The following is a 15,838-nucleotide window of genomic DNA, read 5'->3' on the forward strand; positions in this document are numbered from 1 at the left end:
TTGTACATGAACTTAATATTTTTATTTATTTATTTTTATGTGGTGCTGAGGATCGAACCCAGTAACTCACTAGTGATAAGCAAGCACTCTACCACTAAGCCACAATCCCAGCCTGAATTTTTTTTTTGATTGGATATAACTGGTTACAAAAAAAGTGGCTCTCACTGGGTGCAGCAGTGTATGCCTGTAATTCCAGTAGCTTGGGAGGCTGAGGCAGGAGGAGCACAAATTCAAAGCCAGCCTCAGCAAAAGTGAAGTGCTAAGCAACACAGTGAGACCCTGTCTCTAAAGAAAATACAAAATAGAGCTAGAGATGTAGCTCAGTGGTTGAGTGCCCCTGAGTTCAATCTCTGGTTACCCCCCTCACCCCCCGCGCAAGTGGCTTTCTACACAAAAAGGAATGTTGTATTCCCTTAGCATTCCCAATTTACAGATTTATCATCTACACTATACTTTGGTAGTTCCAAGGCCATAGATTTCCTTGAAAAGAAGTTGAAAGGCACAGGCTATATTCTCGGAAAACCACGTTTAATGTATAAAAATGTGCATAAAGCCTTTAGCGGTTCACTGACCTCTAGCAAAATTAAAATCCCTTTCAGGTCTAGCTACCCTTCATTATACACTATCACCATTATTCTCCTTCTTGACATTGTTTCATTTCCCTCTTCATTTCTCTGAATCCTCCCTACTACTTTCATCCCAACAAAAGGCCTTCCTTTATTACCTCTGTTCTATATTCCAACAACTCACATGACACTGTATATCCTTCAAACTTCCCTAATTTTGGGAAGTGACAAGGTAGCACTAATTTTAAAAAAAACTAGGTTAAAAGTCAATGAAGTCGGGGCTGGGGATGTGGCTCAAGCGGTAGCGCGCTCGCCTGGCATGCGTGCGGCCCGGGTTCGATCCTCAGCACCATATACAAACAAAGATGTTGTGTCCACCGAAAACTAAAAAAAAAATGAATAAATATTAAAATTCTCTCTCTCTATTAAAAAAAAAGTCAATAAAGTCAAGGATTCTATCAGTGTCTGGCAGTGACTAACTTAGGCACTAAAATCTTTTTTTTTTTTATTTTAAAGAGAGTGAGGGAGGAGAGAGAGAGAGAGAGAGAGAGAGAGAGAGAGAGAGAGAGAGAATTTTTAATATTTATTTTTTAGTTCTCGGTGGACACAACATCTTTGTTGGTATGTGGTGCTGAGGATCGAACCCGGGCCGCACGGATGCTACCGCTTGAGCCACATCCCCAGCCCCTAGGCACTAAAATCTTAATCTTGCAGGATAAGAAGCCCTGGTCCTGACGTACCTGGATTGGTTGGTGAATGATGTGCTGCACTGCTGGCTGGGCTGCAGCAGCATTTGGCAACTGTGAAGTCGGCCTCAGGACTGTGGTTACTTTAGAACTGGACATTACAGCTGCAGCAGCTGCACCTGAAAAAAAAAAAATTATTAGTATTTAAATAGATCCAATTATATCCCCTAGGAAAATGACTTCTAAAACTCAAATAATGTTGGTATTTAGATGAAGTATGCTCTACATACTTCCCGTTCATCTTAAAGAAAATTAAGAAAAGGCCAGGCACAGTGCCTATGGTCCCAGCTACTCAGGAACCTGAGGCAGGAGGATCATTTGAGCCCAGGAGTTCCAGGATGGCCTGGGCAACACAGCAAGACATATAGTTTCAAAAATAACGAAAGAAAATTAAGAGGTTGTGGCTCAGAGGAAGAGCGCTCACCTAGCATATGTGACACACTGGGTTTGATCCCCAGGATCACATAAAAACAAAATAAAGGTTTTTAAAAAGAAAGAAAGAAAATTAAGAAAAGCTGTACTCAAGGGTTGAGATTTGTTTTGGTGGTAATTATAGGCAGATAGGGTGTGGCTGGAGGAGGTGGGTCACTGGGGGCATGCCTTCAGGGTACGTATTTTGACCCTGGTCTGCTATGTCTCTCTGCTTCCTTGTGCCATGTCCTCAACTGCTTTCCCCAACCATACTCTTTCACTGCCTCACTAAGGGCCCAGAGCAATGGAGCTGGCTGTCTATGGGCTGATACCTCTGAAAGCTTGATAGCCAAATAAACTTCCTCCTCTAAAATTGTTGTCAGGTCTTTTGGTTATAGCAATGAAAAAGCAGACTAAAATAAGATTTAATGGGCTGGGGATGTGGCTCAAGCGGTAGCGCGCTCGCCTGGCATGCGTGCGGCCCGGGTTCGATCCTCAGCACCACATACCAACAAAGATGTTGTGTCCGCCGAGAACTAAAAAATAATAAATATTAAAAAATTCTCTCTCTCTCTCTCCTCTTTAAAAAAAAAAGATTTAATAAGATAACACATATTGTTACTTCAAGGATATTCTTAAATGAAACTAGCTAGTGTCTTGTTAATTCCAAGTACAAAACAAAATGAATAGCACAGTGTGGTGCTGCTGTATACTTTCTGGCTAGCACTGGAACACTTTAACCATCAGACAGTGACACTTCACTTACCCACCACTGCCTTTGTTCCATTAGTGCAGTTATCAACACTGTGAAAAAGGCAGAATATCTTAATGCGTTCATGAAAATAGTTGTGACCCTGTAGCCTCTTAAAAGGGCCTGTGAATATCACATGTTGGCAATCACTTGAGTTATGGTATGACTAAGCAAACCTGGTTTTTAATTTATTAGTCTGATTACAAGTTCAAAGCCAGCAACATCAAGGTGCTAAGCAACTCACTTGAGACCCTGTCTCTAAATAAAATACAAAAAAGGGCTAGGGCTAGGGATGTGGCTCAGTGGTTAAGTGCCCCCTGAGTTCAATCCATGGTACCCAAAAAAGAAAGAAAAAAAAATTGAGTGACCATTAACAGTATACTTTGAAAGAATTCAGTATTGGCCTGGAATGTAACTCAGTGGTACAGTGTTTGCCTAGCATGGGCAAGGACCTGAGTTTGATTTCTCAATATACACACACAACAAAAAGAGGGGGAAAAAAAAGAGAAAGAAATTTAATATTAATACTAGTGACTTACTTATGAAAAATGAATATCATGTTCAGACTACCATAGCCTTCTGAGTTCCTCAGAGTAAAGAACAATTTTTAGACAATTAAAAATTCACACTAATTTTACACATACAGTTGTTCTAACCCAACTCTAAGAAGCACATCTTAGACCTCATTAAAAATGTATATTGTCTTAAATTTACCTCTACTGTCCTGCCACTTAATATGCTGATTATGAATACATTTTTTGTAAGTATATCTTCAACCAAATGTGTATGTGCATTTCCAGAGTTTGAACAAAACATGCATTCTCTACCTCGAGGTAAATGAGAAGCGCCAATGTGAAGAGGGGGGCCAGGAGCGTTGCTGCGGATAATGGACATCTGTACATTTGTGGTCATGATGTGATGCAGATTACTGGGATGTCCCTGAAAGAAATGGGATATAATATCATTTTCATGTACTTGGTCTTACCTATTGCCTCTAGAAGTCAGTTGCCTCCAAATGTGGGTCAGGTTGTTCTTTTAGATAATGGGTACCCCGAGGGAGGGCTGAGGACATTTAGCTTTATCTGTTTTAAGCACTGTACTGCATAATGATCTATGCCAACAGTCATGCCACAAGTGACTCTGAGGCACCTTCAATTGTTTCAGGCTAGCTAGTTGCTAGACTCCAGTAACACATGACATATTCTACTGTCTCCTTTTCATCTGCAATATTAGCCTTTCATACTTGCTTTCTCTTTCTTGGCCAAAGGTTTACTTTGTGTATTCTCACTGTTTGCAATGATTCTCTTTCCCTCATTCCTTATGCTATTGGGAATTTCCAAGTAAATGTCAGTTAGTACCCAACAGGTACTCCTCTACCCATTTTTGGCTCACCCCTCAAATGTCCCAACTTCTGATATCAGTGCTTCTCAGATGGCAATTCTTAGACTTCTGGGAATACTTAGCAATATGACAAAAGCACAGCATCACAAGGAATTGTTTTGGAGTATTAATTTTTCTTGAAACTATGAAAGGGAAGAATCCTAGGAATTAGTTTTTTTCATAGGTAGATAATTTAAAATATTTAATAAGTCAAATATATAAAGGGATAAGACTGCAACTTTTCAATAATTTGAAGAAAAACCAGGTAACTTCAATATAAATGTTCATAGCTGGAGGGCTACCTGAGCAAACCTACCAGTATCCCAAGAGATACATATTTGCGCTCCTGAGAAAAACCTAGAGAGAAGCACTGCCCAACACTGCTGCTGTGAGGTGGTTCCCAATCCTTCAGAGCTCTCTCTATAAGCAAGGACAACTGGACTCTGACAAGGACATGGACCATCCAAATTGGATTTGTATCTCACTGGGGCAGTGCCTAGCATATAGCAGCAGATGCTCAATAAATATGGGTTACACCACCACTACACACCCTGGCCTCTACTCCTATCCCTTCTCTCAAATCTACTATCTTCCCATTTGTAGATATCAGTGACTATTTACTTTTTTATTTAGGATAGTGCCTAATGTACTGCTGGCATTCAATATATAATGATCAACAGTTTGGAATCTTAGTTTGAAAATCAGCAAATTAAGAGGAAAAAAACCTGTTGTCCACTGATTGTTGCCACAGGAATGGCTGAAGCTTGAGGGATGCTACTCTCCATGGTAACGGTAACCTGCCCTGGAACCTTGGGGGGAAGTGACAAGGTAGAAGGTGGAGCAGGAGCAATGGGACGGCTAGGCATGGTGGGCTTCGGGGGCGGCTGCAAACAGAAAACCACACGAAATATATCAATAGCCTTGTTCTAGTGATGCATTTTACTCTATAGTTAAAAGTACACAAATCAAACCCGGCGAGTGCCAGGAAAGATGCCATAAGCCTTATATGCTTTATCTGTCAGCATCACAGCTGTTCCACTGAAGTGCTAGCACTTTCATTTCAGAGAGGAGGAAATGTACAAAGCAAGGCTAAGTGACTTGCTCAGCATCACACAGACAGTAAAAAGTAGAACTGGGAATAAAGCCAGATCTATATGGCACACAGCCCATGCCCTTTCTTCTACACAGCACTGCCTCCCAAGTTTGGGCAAAAGTAAACAAAACTCTCAGTAACTAAAACATAATCGCAAGGAAATATACAAGGCAATATGCTAAAATACCTCCAAATTAGCCAGCTATTAAAATAAATCTTGGAGAAGAGTACTACCCCAAGATAAAAACTAACTAGCAAGCCCATAAATTAACATCAATGTCAAAATGAATAACAGAAAAGATCCTGTGATTCCAACTGCCCATGCCTAGGTACTGCAGGCAGTGACTCTGAGTTACACAGAAGAGCTGAAATGGTAGGACAATGGAAAAAACACCAAAGCATGATTCTACGAAACAGCCCAAGATTTTGTTAAAAATATTTGCCACCATTAGATGTGGTTTAATGTGAAATATTAAAGCTCTCCATTACCTTCATAAGTCCCTCCGAAAAAGGGAGTGGCACTGCTGGCGTCAGGTGTGCTGGCGGGGCTGTCACTGCAACAGGTGTGGCTGATGCGACAGCATGGTGTGTAGACAACATCTGCACCTGTGGATACGGCCTTACCACAACAGGCTCTTGCTTCTCTTCCCGGGACTGGAGGGAGCTGCTGGAACCCATGTGTTCCCTGGCACTGACTTCAGCATCTCGACCTGATTCATCGTTGACTAGGAAAGACATGAAGGCAAGAAAGTATGTCACAATTTTTCAACATTAACTAACACAGCAGAATGGATACAGTGGCACTTGCAGTTAAATTTCAGGGTTAACAAAGTGATCACATTCTTGGGGGCTTTCTTAAAAAGAAGGATTTGGGTGTTGGATTGTCTTGATAGACATCAGACCCAAGAGTCACAAGTGTGAAACATAACATTTATTCTGGATATTATGGTTTTCTCAAACTTACAAAGGGTTTGACAACCATTTAAAATAAGCTCAAATAGTTGAAAGTGCATTACAAGATATAAGACAATTTTATTTAAAATGCCTCAAAAAAACAAAGCAAAGCAAAACAAACAAAAAACTCTTACATTAAAAAGATATGTTTAGGGGCTGGGGTTATAGTTCAGTGATAGAGAGCTTGCCTGGCATGTGTGAGGCACTGGGTTTAATCCCCAACATATCACATTAAAAGCTAAATAAATAAAACAAAGAATATATATTTTAAAAAAAGAGGGGCTGGGGGTATAGCTCAGTTGGTAGAGTGTTTGTCTTATAAGCACAAGGCTCTGGGTTCAATCCCCAGGACGAGAGAGAGAGAGAGAGAGAGAGAGAGAGAGAGAGAGAGAGAGAGAGCGCGAGAGAGAGCGCGCGCACGTGCGCGCGCGCAATTAATTAATACAATTCCTAACTCTAAGAACATGATTTTTCAAGATTGGAGGACAGGGATCAGGGATGCTGGAGATACTTTTCACTGAAACTTCTTTAACTTCTGGAATTTTAGATTACCAGAACACATGACCTATTTAAAAATTAAGATAATCAAGGAATACTAGGGTAATAAAGGAGAAAGTTTGTGGAAATACTAACTTACACTTGTTTATCATTTTTTCCTAAAATAATACTAATAGCTTTATTTTTCTGAACACAGAGAAAATATTTACTTATGTGGAAAGTTTAAATTATTTGGAAATCTATAAAGAAAGTAAAGATGCCCCAAAATCTATAACCCAAAGGCACCAACAGTTAAAACTTTCAGACACTTCTCACCAGTTTTTAATTTGGAGTAGGTTTTATTTAACCATTTTCCATTGACGTGTAACTGTCTTAAAGATAAGTGCACAAATGTTAACTGTGCAGCTCAATGGACTTTCACAAACAAGAATACACCTGAATCACCAGTTCGCAGCTCAAGAAACAAAACATTTCTGGCCCCTGGATATCCTCCTATCCATTCTGCTACACTGCAGTCCTATCCCTCCCAAAGATACCCACTCTCCTAAACATTTAACACCAGGTTGTTAACAAATATGCCCTGTTGTGTCATGCTTCTTTCACTTGTAGATATGATGATCCACATTACTATACAGAGCTATAGATTTTTCATTCTCAAACCTGTGTAGTATACCAATGTGTGAACAAAGCACAAATTATCCATTTTACTGTTAAGAGGCATTTAAATAGTTTTCTGTTTTTTTATCAAAATATTATGAATAACTACTAATATTCTTTTCTCCCGCCAGAACTGGGAATTGAATCCAGAAGTGTTAAGCCACTGAGCTACATCTCCAACCCTTTTATTTTACTTTAAGTAAAATACCTGACCTTGAACTTATGATCCTCCTGCCTCAAGCTCCCCAGTAGTTGGGATTATAGATGTGTGCCACTGTGTGTGGCTGTTAGTGTTAGTTATGTCTTTTGGTGAACATAAATATCATTTCTATTGGATAAATACCTGAAAGTTGAAATGCTGAGTAATATACAGTATGTACATATTGCATTTAAAGGTTCTCTGGAATTCTACAACCCAGATAATAAAAAAACAGTTTTTTAAAACCACTATGTTACTTTAGGTTATTTCTAAATTTTCCTCGTCAAGTGGTTTCTTTAGGAAAAAAAAAAATATAGAAGTGATGGGTGAAAAAACTGATGCATATTTCTAGATTGCTATATACTGACTTTTCTCTCAGGTCATTCAGAATTCTTAGAATTCTGATTTATAAAACCACTTGACTGAATTCTAATTTACATACAATAAAATGGCTACTCTAAAGAATGATTTCCCCATCTCCTATGATACTAGGGAATAAACACAGGGCCTTTGTGCATGCTTAGGCAGGCATTCTACTACTGACTTATATTCCCAACCCTTTAAAAAATTTTATCTTGAGACAGGGTCTTGCTAAGTAGTCCAGTTGGCCCTGAACTTGCCATAATTTGGCTCTAGCCTCCACCGTGGCTGGGAGGCATAAGCATCACACCCAACTCTTCAATGATTTTTAAAGAAATAGCCTCAGCAACTCCAAGAAGAAAAGTAGGGACAAATGTTAAGTACTTGTTTAGCTTTCTAAGAAACTGCCAAAATACTTTTGAAAGCAGCTGCATCATTTTATGTAGAGTTTCAGTTGCTTCTTATCCTCACCAATGCTTGATATATAGCCATCTCAATGCTGCATAGTATGCCAATGTGTGAACAAGGCACAAATTATCCATTCAGCCTTAGTATTTCCACGATGACTGGCAATGCTGCACATCTTTTCATGTGATCACAGGACATTCAGATGTATCTTTTATTGTTGTTGTTGTTACTTACAGCCTCGATAAGTTGCTGAGGCTGGCTTTGAACTCATGATCCTCCTGCTCAGCCCCTCTCAATGCTGGGATTACAGGCATGTGCCACATACCCAGCCTCAGATATATCTTCTTTTGTGAAGTATGTGCTCATCTTTTAGTCAATTTTTTAGTCATCAATTTTAGTCAATCAAATTTACTTACATATAAAATTCACTAATTGTGTTTAACTAAATTTTTTCAAAAGCATACAGTGATGTAACCACAACACAATCAAGATATGCAACATTTTTCATTACTCTGACAAGTTCAATCATGTCTCTTTGTTCTCATTTCCCTCCCCTCCCATCAAACAGTGATCTGCTTTGTCATTACAACTTTGTCTTTTCTAGATTTTTCTACAAACAGACAATCTATGGTTCTTTTGAGTCTGGCTTCTTTTCCTTAGTACAATGTTTTGTACTACAACAGGGAGGTCCCTCTGTGTTGGTGAGTGTACGGGTAGCCTGCCTGATCTTTTTTATTGCTGAATAGTATTCCATTATATGGTTATGTGCAATTTGCTTATTATCCAGTCAGTCGTTGATAAACATTGGGTTTTCCCAAGTGACTGCTTGGTACAAACAAAAGTTTCTATGAACAGTCAAGTGTATAAAGTATAAACATACTTTCATTTACCTTAGGTAAACACATAGTAAGTACGATTGTTGGTTGTTTATAAAATATATGTTTAATTTGATAAGACACTGCTAAGTTGTTTCCCAAAGTGGCTAGACCATTTTGCATTCCTGTCAATATGAGTTCCTTTTGTTCCACATCCATACCAATATTTGGTATTGTTGTTTTTTTTAGTTTTAGTCACACTATTGGATGTGTAGTAGTTTCTCAACATGGGTTTAATTTGCATTGCCCTAAGGATGAATAATTTGAGCAACTATTCACATGCTTCTTCAACATTTATAGATTTTTTTTAAAAAATATTTTTTTAGTTGTAGATGAATACCTTTATTATTATTTTTTTAAATGTGAGGAGTAAACCCAGTTTCTTTCACATGAGAGATGAGCACTCTATACCACTGAGCTACAACCCCAGCCCCATTCATAGATATAATTTAGTGAAGTGTCTATTCAAATAATCTGCTCCCTTAAAAAAAATTAAGGCTATCTTTTTAATATTGCGTTACAGGAGTTCTTTATATATTCAGAATAAAAATCCTTTATAGAAAAAGTAATAAAAATTATGGCATTTGCCAGTAAATGGATGGAACTGGAGAATATCATGCTAAGTGAAATAAGCCAATCCCAAAAACCAACGGCTGAATGTTTTCTCTGATATATGGATGCTAACTCACAATTGGGGGCAAGGGGTTAAGAATAGAAGAGCAGCAGAGCACTCGACTAGAACGTGCGAGGCCCTGGGTTCAATCCTCAGCACCACATAAAATAAATAAATAAAATAAAGGTATTCAGTCCAACTACAACTAAAAACTAAATATTAAAAAAAAAGAATAGAAGTACTTTGGATTGGACAAAAGGAATTAAAGAAAAGGAGGGGGAATGGGAATAGGTAAGACAGTAGAATGAATCGGATATTATCATCTTATGTGCATATATGATTACACAACCAATGCAATTCTACATCATGTACAACCAGAAGAATAAGTTACACTCCAGAAGAATAAGTTATACATAGGTATACTATGTCAAAATACATTCTACTAAAAAAATAAGAACAAAAAAAAGCATATGAACAAGTACAAAAGTAAAGAATGAATTGTTCTCCAGCTCTAAAAAAAAAAAAAAAAAAGAAAAAAAAAGAACCATTATAGATGTATTTATTGAAAATATCCTCTCTGTGGCACACCTTCTGGTTTTCTTAATGGTATCTTTTTCAGAGTAATCATTTTTAAATTTGTATGAACTGCTTCTCTTTGCATGTGACCTGAGCAAGTTTTGTTTACCCTGAAGTTGTAAACAGTTTCTCCTCTATTTTCAAAATTCTACATTTAGATCAATGATGTATTTTGAGTTAATTTTTGTATGTGAAGAAAGTATGGATCCAGATTCATTTTTACCTCCCAAATGGATATTCCAGAATTTCCACATTACTTTGAAGAGTCTATCATTTCCCTATCAAATTACTTAGAAACCTTTGCAAAAATAAATTGATCAACCCAGGTGCTGTGGTGCATGCCTGTAATCCCAGGAGCTAGAGAGGCTGAGGCAGGAGGATTGCACGTTCAAAGCCAGCCTCAGCAAAAGTGAGGCACTAAGCAACTCAGTGAGACCCTGCCTCTAAATAAAATACAAAACAGGGCTAGGGATGTGGCTCAGTGGTCAAATGCAGTTCAATCCCCAGTACCAAAATAAATAAATAAATAAATAAGTAAAATTTTAAAAAACCAATTATCACACATCTAGGTCCATTTCTAGATCCTCCACTTTATTTTACAAATCTATAATTTGTCTCTTTATGCCAATACCACATTATTTTATTCTCTGTTTGGGGGCGGTACTGAGGATTGAACCCAGAGCTTTCTGCATACTAGGCAAGCACTGTCCCACTGAGTTACATCCCCACTCCTTTAAAAATTTTTGTTTTCAAATAGGGTCACACAAAGTAGCCCAGATTGGCCTTTAACCTGTGATCCTCCTTCCTCAGCCTCCAGAGTACCTGGGATTAAAGATGTGCATGATTGGGCCAGTCTTCATCATATTGATTAGTGTAGTTTTGTAGCAAGTTTTGAAATAAGGCAACAGTGTCCTCCAACTTTTTTTTTTTTTGGGGGGGGTCAAAACTGCTTTAGCTATTCTAAGTTCTTTGGATTTCCACATAATTTTAAAATTATGCTGTTAAATTTTACAAAAAGACCCTGATGAGATTTTAATTAGGAGGTCTTTGAATGGACCAATATCCTAAAATATTGGGTTTTTCCACTCATGAATATGATAGATTTTTTTTTCATTTACCTAGTTCTTTAATTTCTCTCAGTAAAGCTTTAGTCTCCTAACCCTGGAAGACTAGGTCTTAATTTTGTTAAATTTATTCCTCCGTAATTTTTTTTTCACATGCCACTGTAAATGATGTTTTAAAAATTTCTTTTCTATTGCAATGTCCAGACATAATTCATTTTTGTGCACTGATCTTGTATTCTACAACTTTACCTATTTCACTTATTAGTTGAAACACTTTTAAAAGATTCTTTTGGATTTCTGCATATAGTATCATGTTGTTTATGAATAAGGACAGTTTTACTTCTCTCCATTTTCTACTGATTTTTTTAATCATATTTTGTTTGTTTTATTTTTTTCAGTTTTTTTTAATTAGCTACACATGACATTACAATGATCTTGGCAATTCATACATTTGAATCAATTGGGGTATAAATTCTCATTTTTCTGATTGTACAGATTGCAGAATCACACTGGTCATAGTCACCTATATACATACAGCAATCATAATGTCTATTCTTTCCTTTTTTTCCCAAATTGTCCCTAAATAAAATTAAGAAAAAGAACAATTCCACACCATTTCCCATAATCTGTTTGTCCAAGAAGACCAATTTTTAACAACTTCATTAAAATAGAATGCATTGATCATTTCCTATTAGACTCTTTTGGGGTTCATTTATCATTTCCTTCCAGATATTTGGATTTATTTCAGTTTATTTCTATTAGGAAAAAAAATCTTGAAGCATTAGTTATGTTATATTTCTTAACTTTGAATATGTACTTCATTCAGATCCTGACATGCTCAGAACTTCAAATCGTCTCTTATGACACAAGCCATAGGAAACAGAGACATCTAACTACTAAGAGAAAAATTCTATTTTATTTCTTTAAAACCATTGAAAGAATATACATATAAGCACCCTTGAGAAGTAAAATTTCAGACACTTTTGTTCTAATAATTTGTTTGTCAGTAAAACTTGAGGACAATAATCGCTAAGTAACACCTTTTTAAGTGAGCAGTATAATTCCTTGCAAGGAAAAAGTGTTAAAAACTGTTCTGCTTAACTGTGCTCCTTTCAATTTTCCTATTGTGAATTTATGCCACAGACAAAATATTATCAAAAATATTTGTTAAGGAATAAAAAACTTTAGGAGGTTTTATGAGAAGTCATTGACCATAACTTTGTGCCCTCCACTATAGCAAGCATAGCATATGCAAAGATGTAAGAGACACAGATGGCCTTGGCTCTCCTTTGAGCTTCACTCCAGGGGAGGTCACAACCTGATTGCTGTGGAAGATATGACATCTAAATGACATCTAAGATGAAACCTTAAGGAAGAACAAGGATTAACCAAATAACTGTGTATGGAAAGAAAGGTTTTAGGTTTGTGGCTTAGGAAAAGAATGTGCAAAGTTCCAAGGTCATGAAAACTAAGAACCTGAAATTATTCATTGAGAAAACATGAGTAGATCCCATCCAGCAGGAGGCAGAACACAGCTTACAGTAATTTTGAGACTAAAGAGAACTAAAATAAATTTGTAACAAAAGATGGAGTTGGCAGGATGGCGGTAAAGCAATTTGAAATGAGACTGAACATTAGACAAGGGTCAAGGCTCACAGGTAAGAGACAATGACAGAGCAATTAAAGATGCCTCAGATCCTCATTTGAGCAATGAGTCAACAATGGTACAATTTACCATAAGGAATAAAACCACTGGGTGGTAAAGAAGAAAATAGTAGAAAAAGTAATATATTTCACTTTGCAATATCATGTTTTTCCTTAATATACAGAAAAAAAATGATATTTGAAGGAATTCCTTAACTTCAGCAATGTTGACTGGATTGGATAATTCTTTGAGTGGGGAAGAGATTGTCCAGTGCATTTTAATATTCAGCAACATCCCTGGCCTCTAACCTAACAAATGCTGAAAGCACCACCTAGTTGTGACGACCAAAACTGTCTCCAGCCAAATATTCTCCTCATGGCAAAATCAACCCCCACTGACAACAACTCATCTATACCACTCAAAGGATACACTAACTAACCATATTGCTTATATTTGTGTGTGTGTGTGTATATATATATTATATATATTCTTCTTTTTTCTATTTAGCTAGTTCCTAAGAGGTGGCCTATCTTTACACACTGTTGTGCTCCCTTTATGCACTACTATACATATGGGTGTTAATGAGATGAGACTATATCCATGCATTAAAAAATAGTTCTTATAGGCATGCTTTACTATAAGTCACATGAATACTCAGTATGTGTGAATGAAATGGCTAATAGAGTAATAAAAAATTTCGTATTTCAATCACTACAGTAACATACCCTTTCTTTAAATTCAATAACCTAGTATTTAAATCCTAGAAGGAATCTGCTAATTTTTAAGTTACAAAACTGGCATTAGTCTTGTAATAGGAAGCAATATAGAAGAATAGTACACATCTCACCTGTAGCCGCTGGGTTTATCAATCCTGCAGAACCACTGTTTGCAATCTGTGAAGGTGCCTGGCTCAGTCCAGTGGAGGGGGTTCCCAACCGAGGAAACTGTTGAGAACTCATTTCCACCTGCAAGTACATAGTCATATAAGTTGTTACAAGATTCTGAGATTAAAGTCAATAATGGCTTTAATCTTTGGTATCCATAATGTTTCCTTGGAAAAGCAAATGCAGAATCATTTATCTAGAACAATAATCAATGATAATATGAATACAGACATTAGCTAAATTATGAAAGTTTTTTAATGCACATAGGTTAAATTTAAATAACATCATTTATACGTCACTGGGGGATACTATGACCCTCCATAAATACTTGTGGATTGCGATGTGGGAAAAAAAAAAAAAGGACATTAAATCCTGTACAACAGCCACATGACAGGTAATACCACAAGGCATATCTATCTTTTGTGTAAAGTTTTATGGAAAATAGCATGTCTCTTTGAAAGACAAACCTCACGCCAAAGTAAAAAGAACAGTAATTAGTATGTCATAAAAAGATGCAAGAGGGGAAATGCCCAGCCCCAAGAAAGGATTAGAAATCTTACATTAAGACTTGATGTACAAGGAATTCTCAAACGCTTTTCTGCAAAGGCCTCCATTTACAGATTTCCTTTTTTTCTCTTTCAAAGACATCCCATTGAGCCAGAAGGATCTGGCAGACACCTTCTGCACCTTCTCAAATCGTCCCCTACTTTTCCCTCAGGGGTCAAGCTCCCCTGATTCGACCCTAACCCCACCCCATCCCGAGCCCCCGCTCCCTGAGATCAGAGGACAGATTTGTTTCCAGATACTTCGGGTGTCCAAGACTCCGTCTCCCAGGGGAAGGAACCAAGCGTTCTGGGGAGTACCTCAACAAGACAAGCAGTGTGCCTCTTTACCTGTAGCCGCCGCCCGCCGCCCGCACCTCCCGCTTCCACCTCTCCGGCCTGGGGGTGCCGCGGAGGGCCCGTCTTGGCCGCAGCGCTGGGCTCAGGGGACAACAAGAGGACTCGTGCCGAAGCGCACCCGAGCTCGCCGCTGTCCAGCCCCGCCAACCCCACTCACCCTCGCCACCCGGCCGCCGGTCGGCTCCCAGTCCTCTTCCCCCGAACCTGCCCCTACCTCCCCCGCCCGCCCATTGGCCCCACGCCCGACGCGTCACTGGAGGCCCGGCACCAATCTACTGAGGCCTGCACGCTCTGAGCCCGCCCCACCCTCCCGCCGATCAACAGCCAATCAAAAGCGAACCTCGCCGGGGCAGCCCAAACCCCTCGAGGCTGGGCCAATGGCAGAGGAAGACAAGCACTCCCGGAGAGGGGGGCGGGGAGTGGGGAGGCCCCGCCTCAGTCGGGGTCTGAAAGCGGCGGGCGCAGGGCCCGGATGTGGAGAGTCACTTTAAACTGCTTCAGGAGCCAAACTCCCTGGGCCGCCCGCCCGCCCGCCCGCGTTCCCCCGGCCACCCCGCTTCCCCGCCAAGGCTCACGTCTGCCACGCCCCCACTCCCAGGTTGGCCCACCCTCCCGGTTCTTCTCCCTTCCCCGCCACTAGACATCCAGCCCTTGCCGCCGGCTCAACCGCCGTGCCTAGCTCGCGAAAGAGCTGAAGTCCGAGACACAGAAGCTGGGGTACCTCTGCCCTTCCCCGGGGACGCGCAGCGGGACGGACGCTGCAGCTCGGCTCGGCCGCCCCGCCCCCTCGCCTCCTCCCCTGCCCTCTCGGGCACCCGTCCCGCCATTACCTGAGTGCTACGAAGAGTGGCCGCCGCGCCGCCTCGAGCTCGCTCCCGTGCGCTCTCCGACTGTGGAGCCGACGTCCTCGGGCTCCGGACCCGCAGCCGCCGCCGGGGCGCTAGCACTCTGCCCCCCACCCCTCACTCCAGCGCCGCTGCTTCCGCCGCCGTAACGAGCTTTCCATCTATTGGCTGAGGCAGGCCCCGCCCCACTCACGGAAAGCCAGTCACCGCTCTGCGTGAGCGGGAGAGCGGACGGTCCTGCCCCCCAGGGCCGAGGAGACCTCCGGGAACTGTAGTCCCCGGCTCCAGGAGGGCGGGGCCGAAAAGGAGGTGGTTAGCCGGGGCGGAGCCTCCTGCGACCCTGTGGGGCAACACACCCCTTTGCTGTCTGAAGTCGGTTCTGCCTTTTCTCTTTGCGGAGTGAGAAGATAG

At 40.1% G+C, this 15,838-nt stretch overlaps 1 protein-coding gene across 6 annotated transcripts in view; it reads right to left on the minus strand.

Moving 5' to 3' along the window:
- The window catches only part of SAP130 (Sin3A associated protein 130), a 75,779-nt gene extending 60,174 nt beyond the window's left edge, over positions 1 to 15,605 (minus strand). For 2 of the 6 annotated variants that reach the window (XM_081262059.1, XM_081262055.1), the window contains exons 1-6: positions 15,413 to 15,591; positions 13,644 to 13,761; positions 5,437 to 5,672; positions 4,580 to 4,738; positions 3,302 to 3,413; positions 1,307 to 1,431 (exon numbers count right to left, since the gene is read on the minus strand). In XM_081262059.1, coding sequence (XP_081118185.1) covers positions 1,307 to 1,431; positions 3,302 to 3,413; positions 4,580 to 4,738; positions 5,437 to 5,672; positions 13,644 to 13,755 — 744 coding nt within the window. In that variant the 5' untranslated portion in view covers positions 13,756 to 13,761; positions 15,413 to 15,591. The other 4 variants (XM_081262057.1, XM_081262056.1, XM_081262060.1 and 1 more) reach the window with 4 other exon arrangements.
- Positions 15,606 to 15,838: the final 233 nt, after the last annotated feature.

Source organism: Spermophilus citellus (genome assembly GCF_964194105.1).
Source record: "Spermophilus citellus genome assembly, chromosome: 11".
NCBI classification, from domain to species: Eukaryota; Metazoa; Chordata; class Mammalia; order Rodentia; family Sciuridae; genus Spermophilus; species Spermophilus citellus.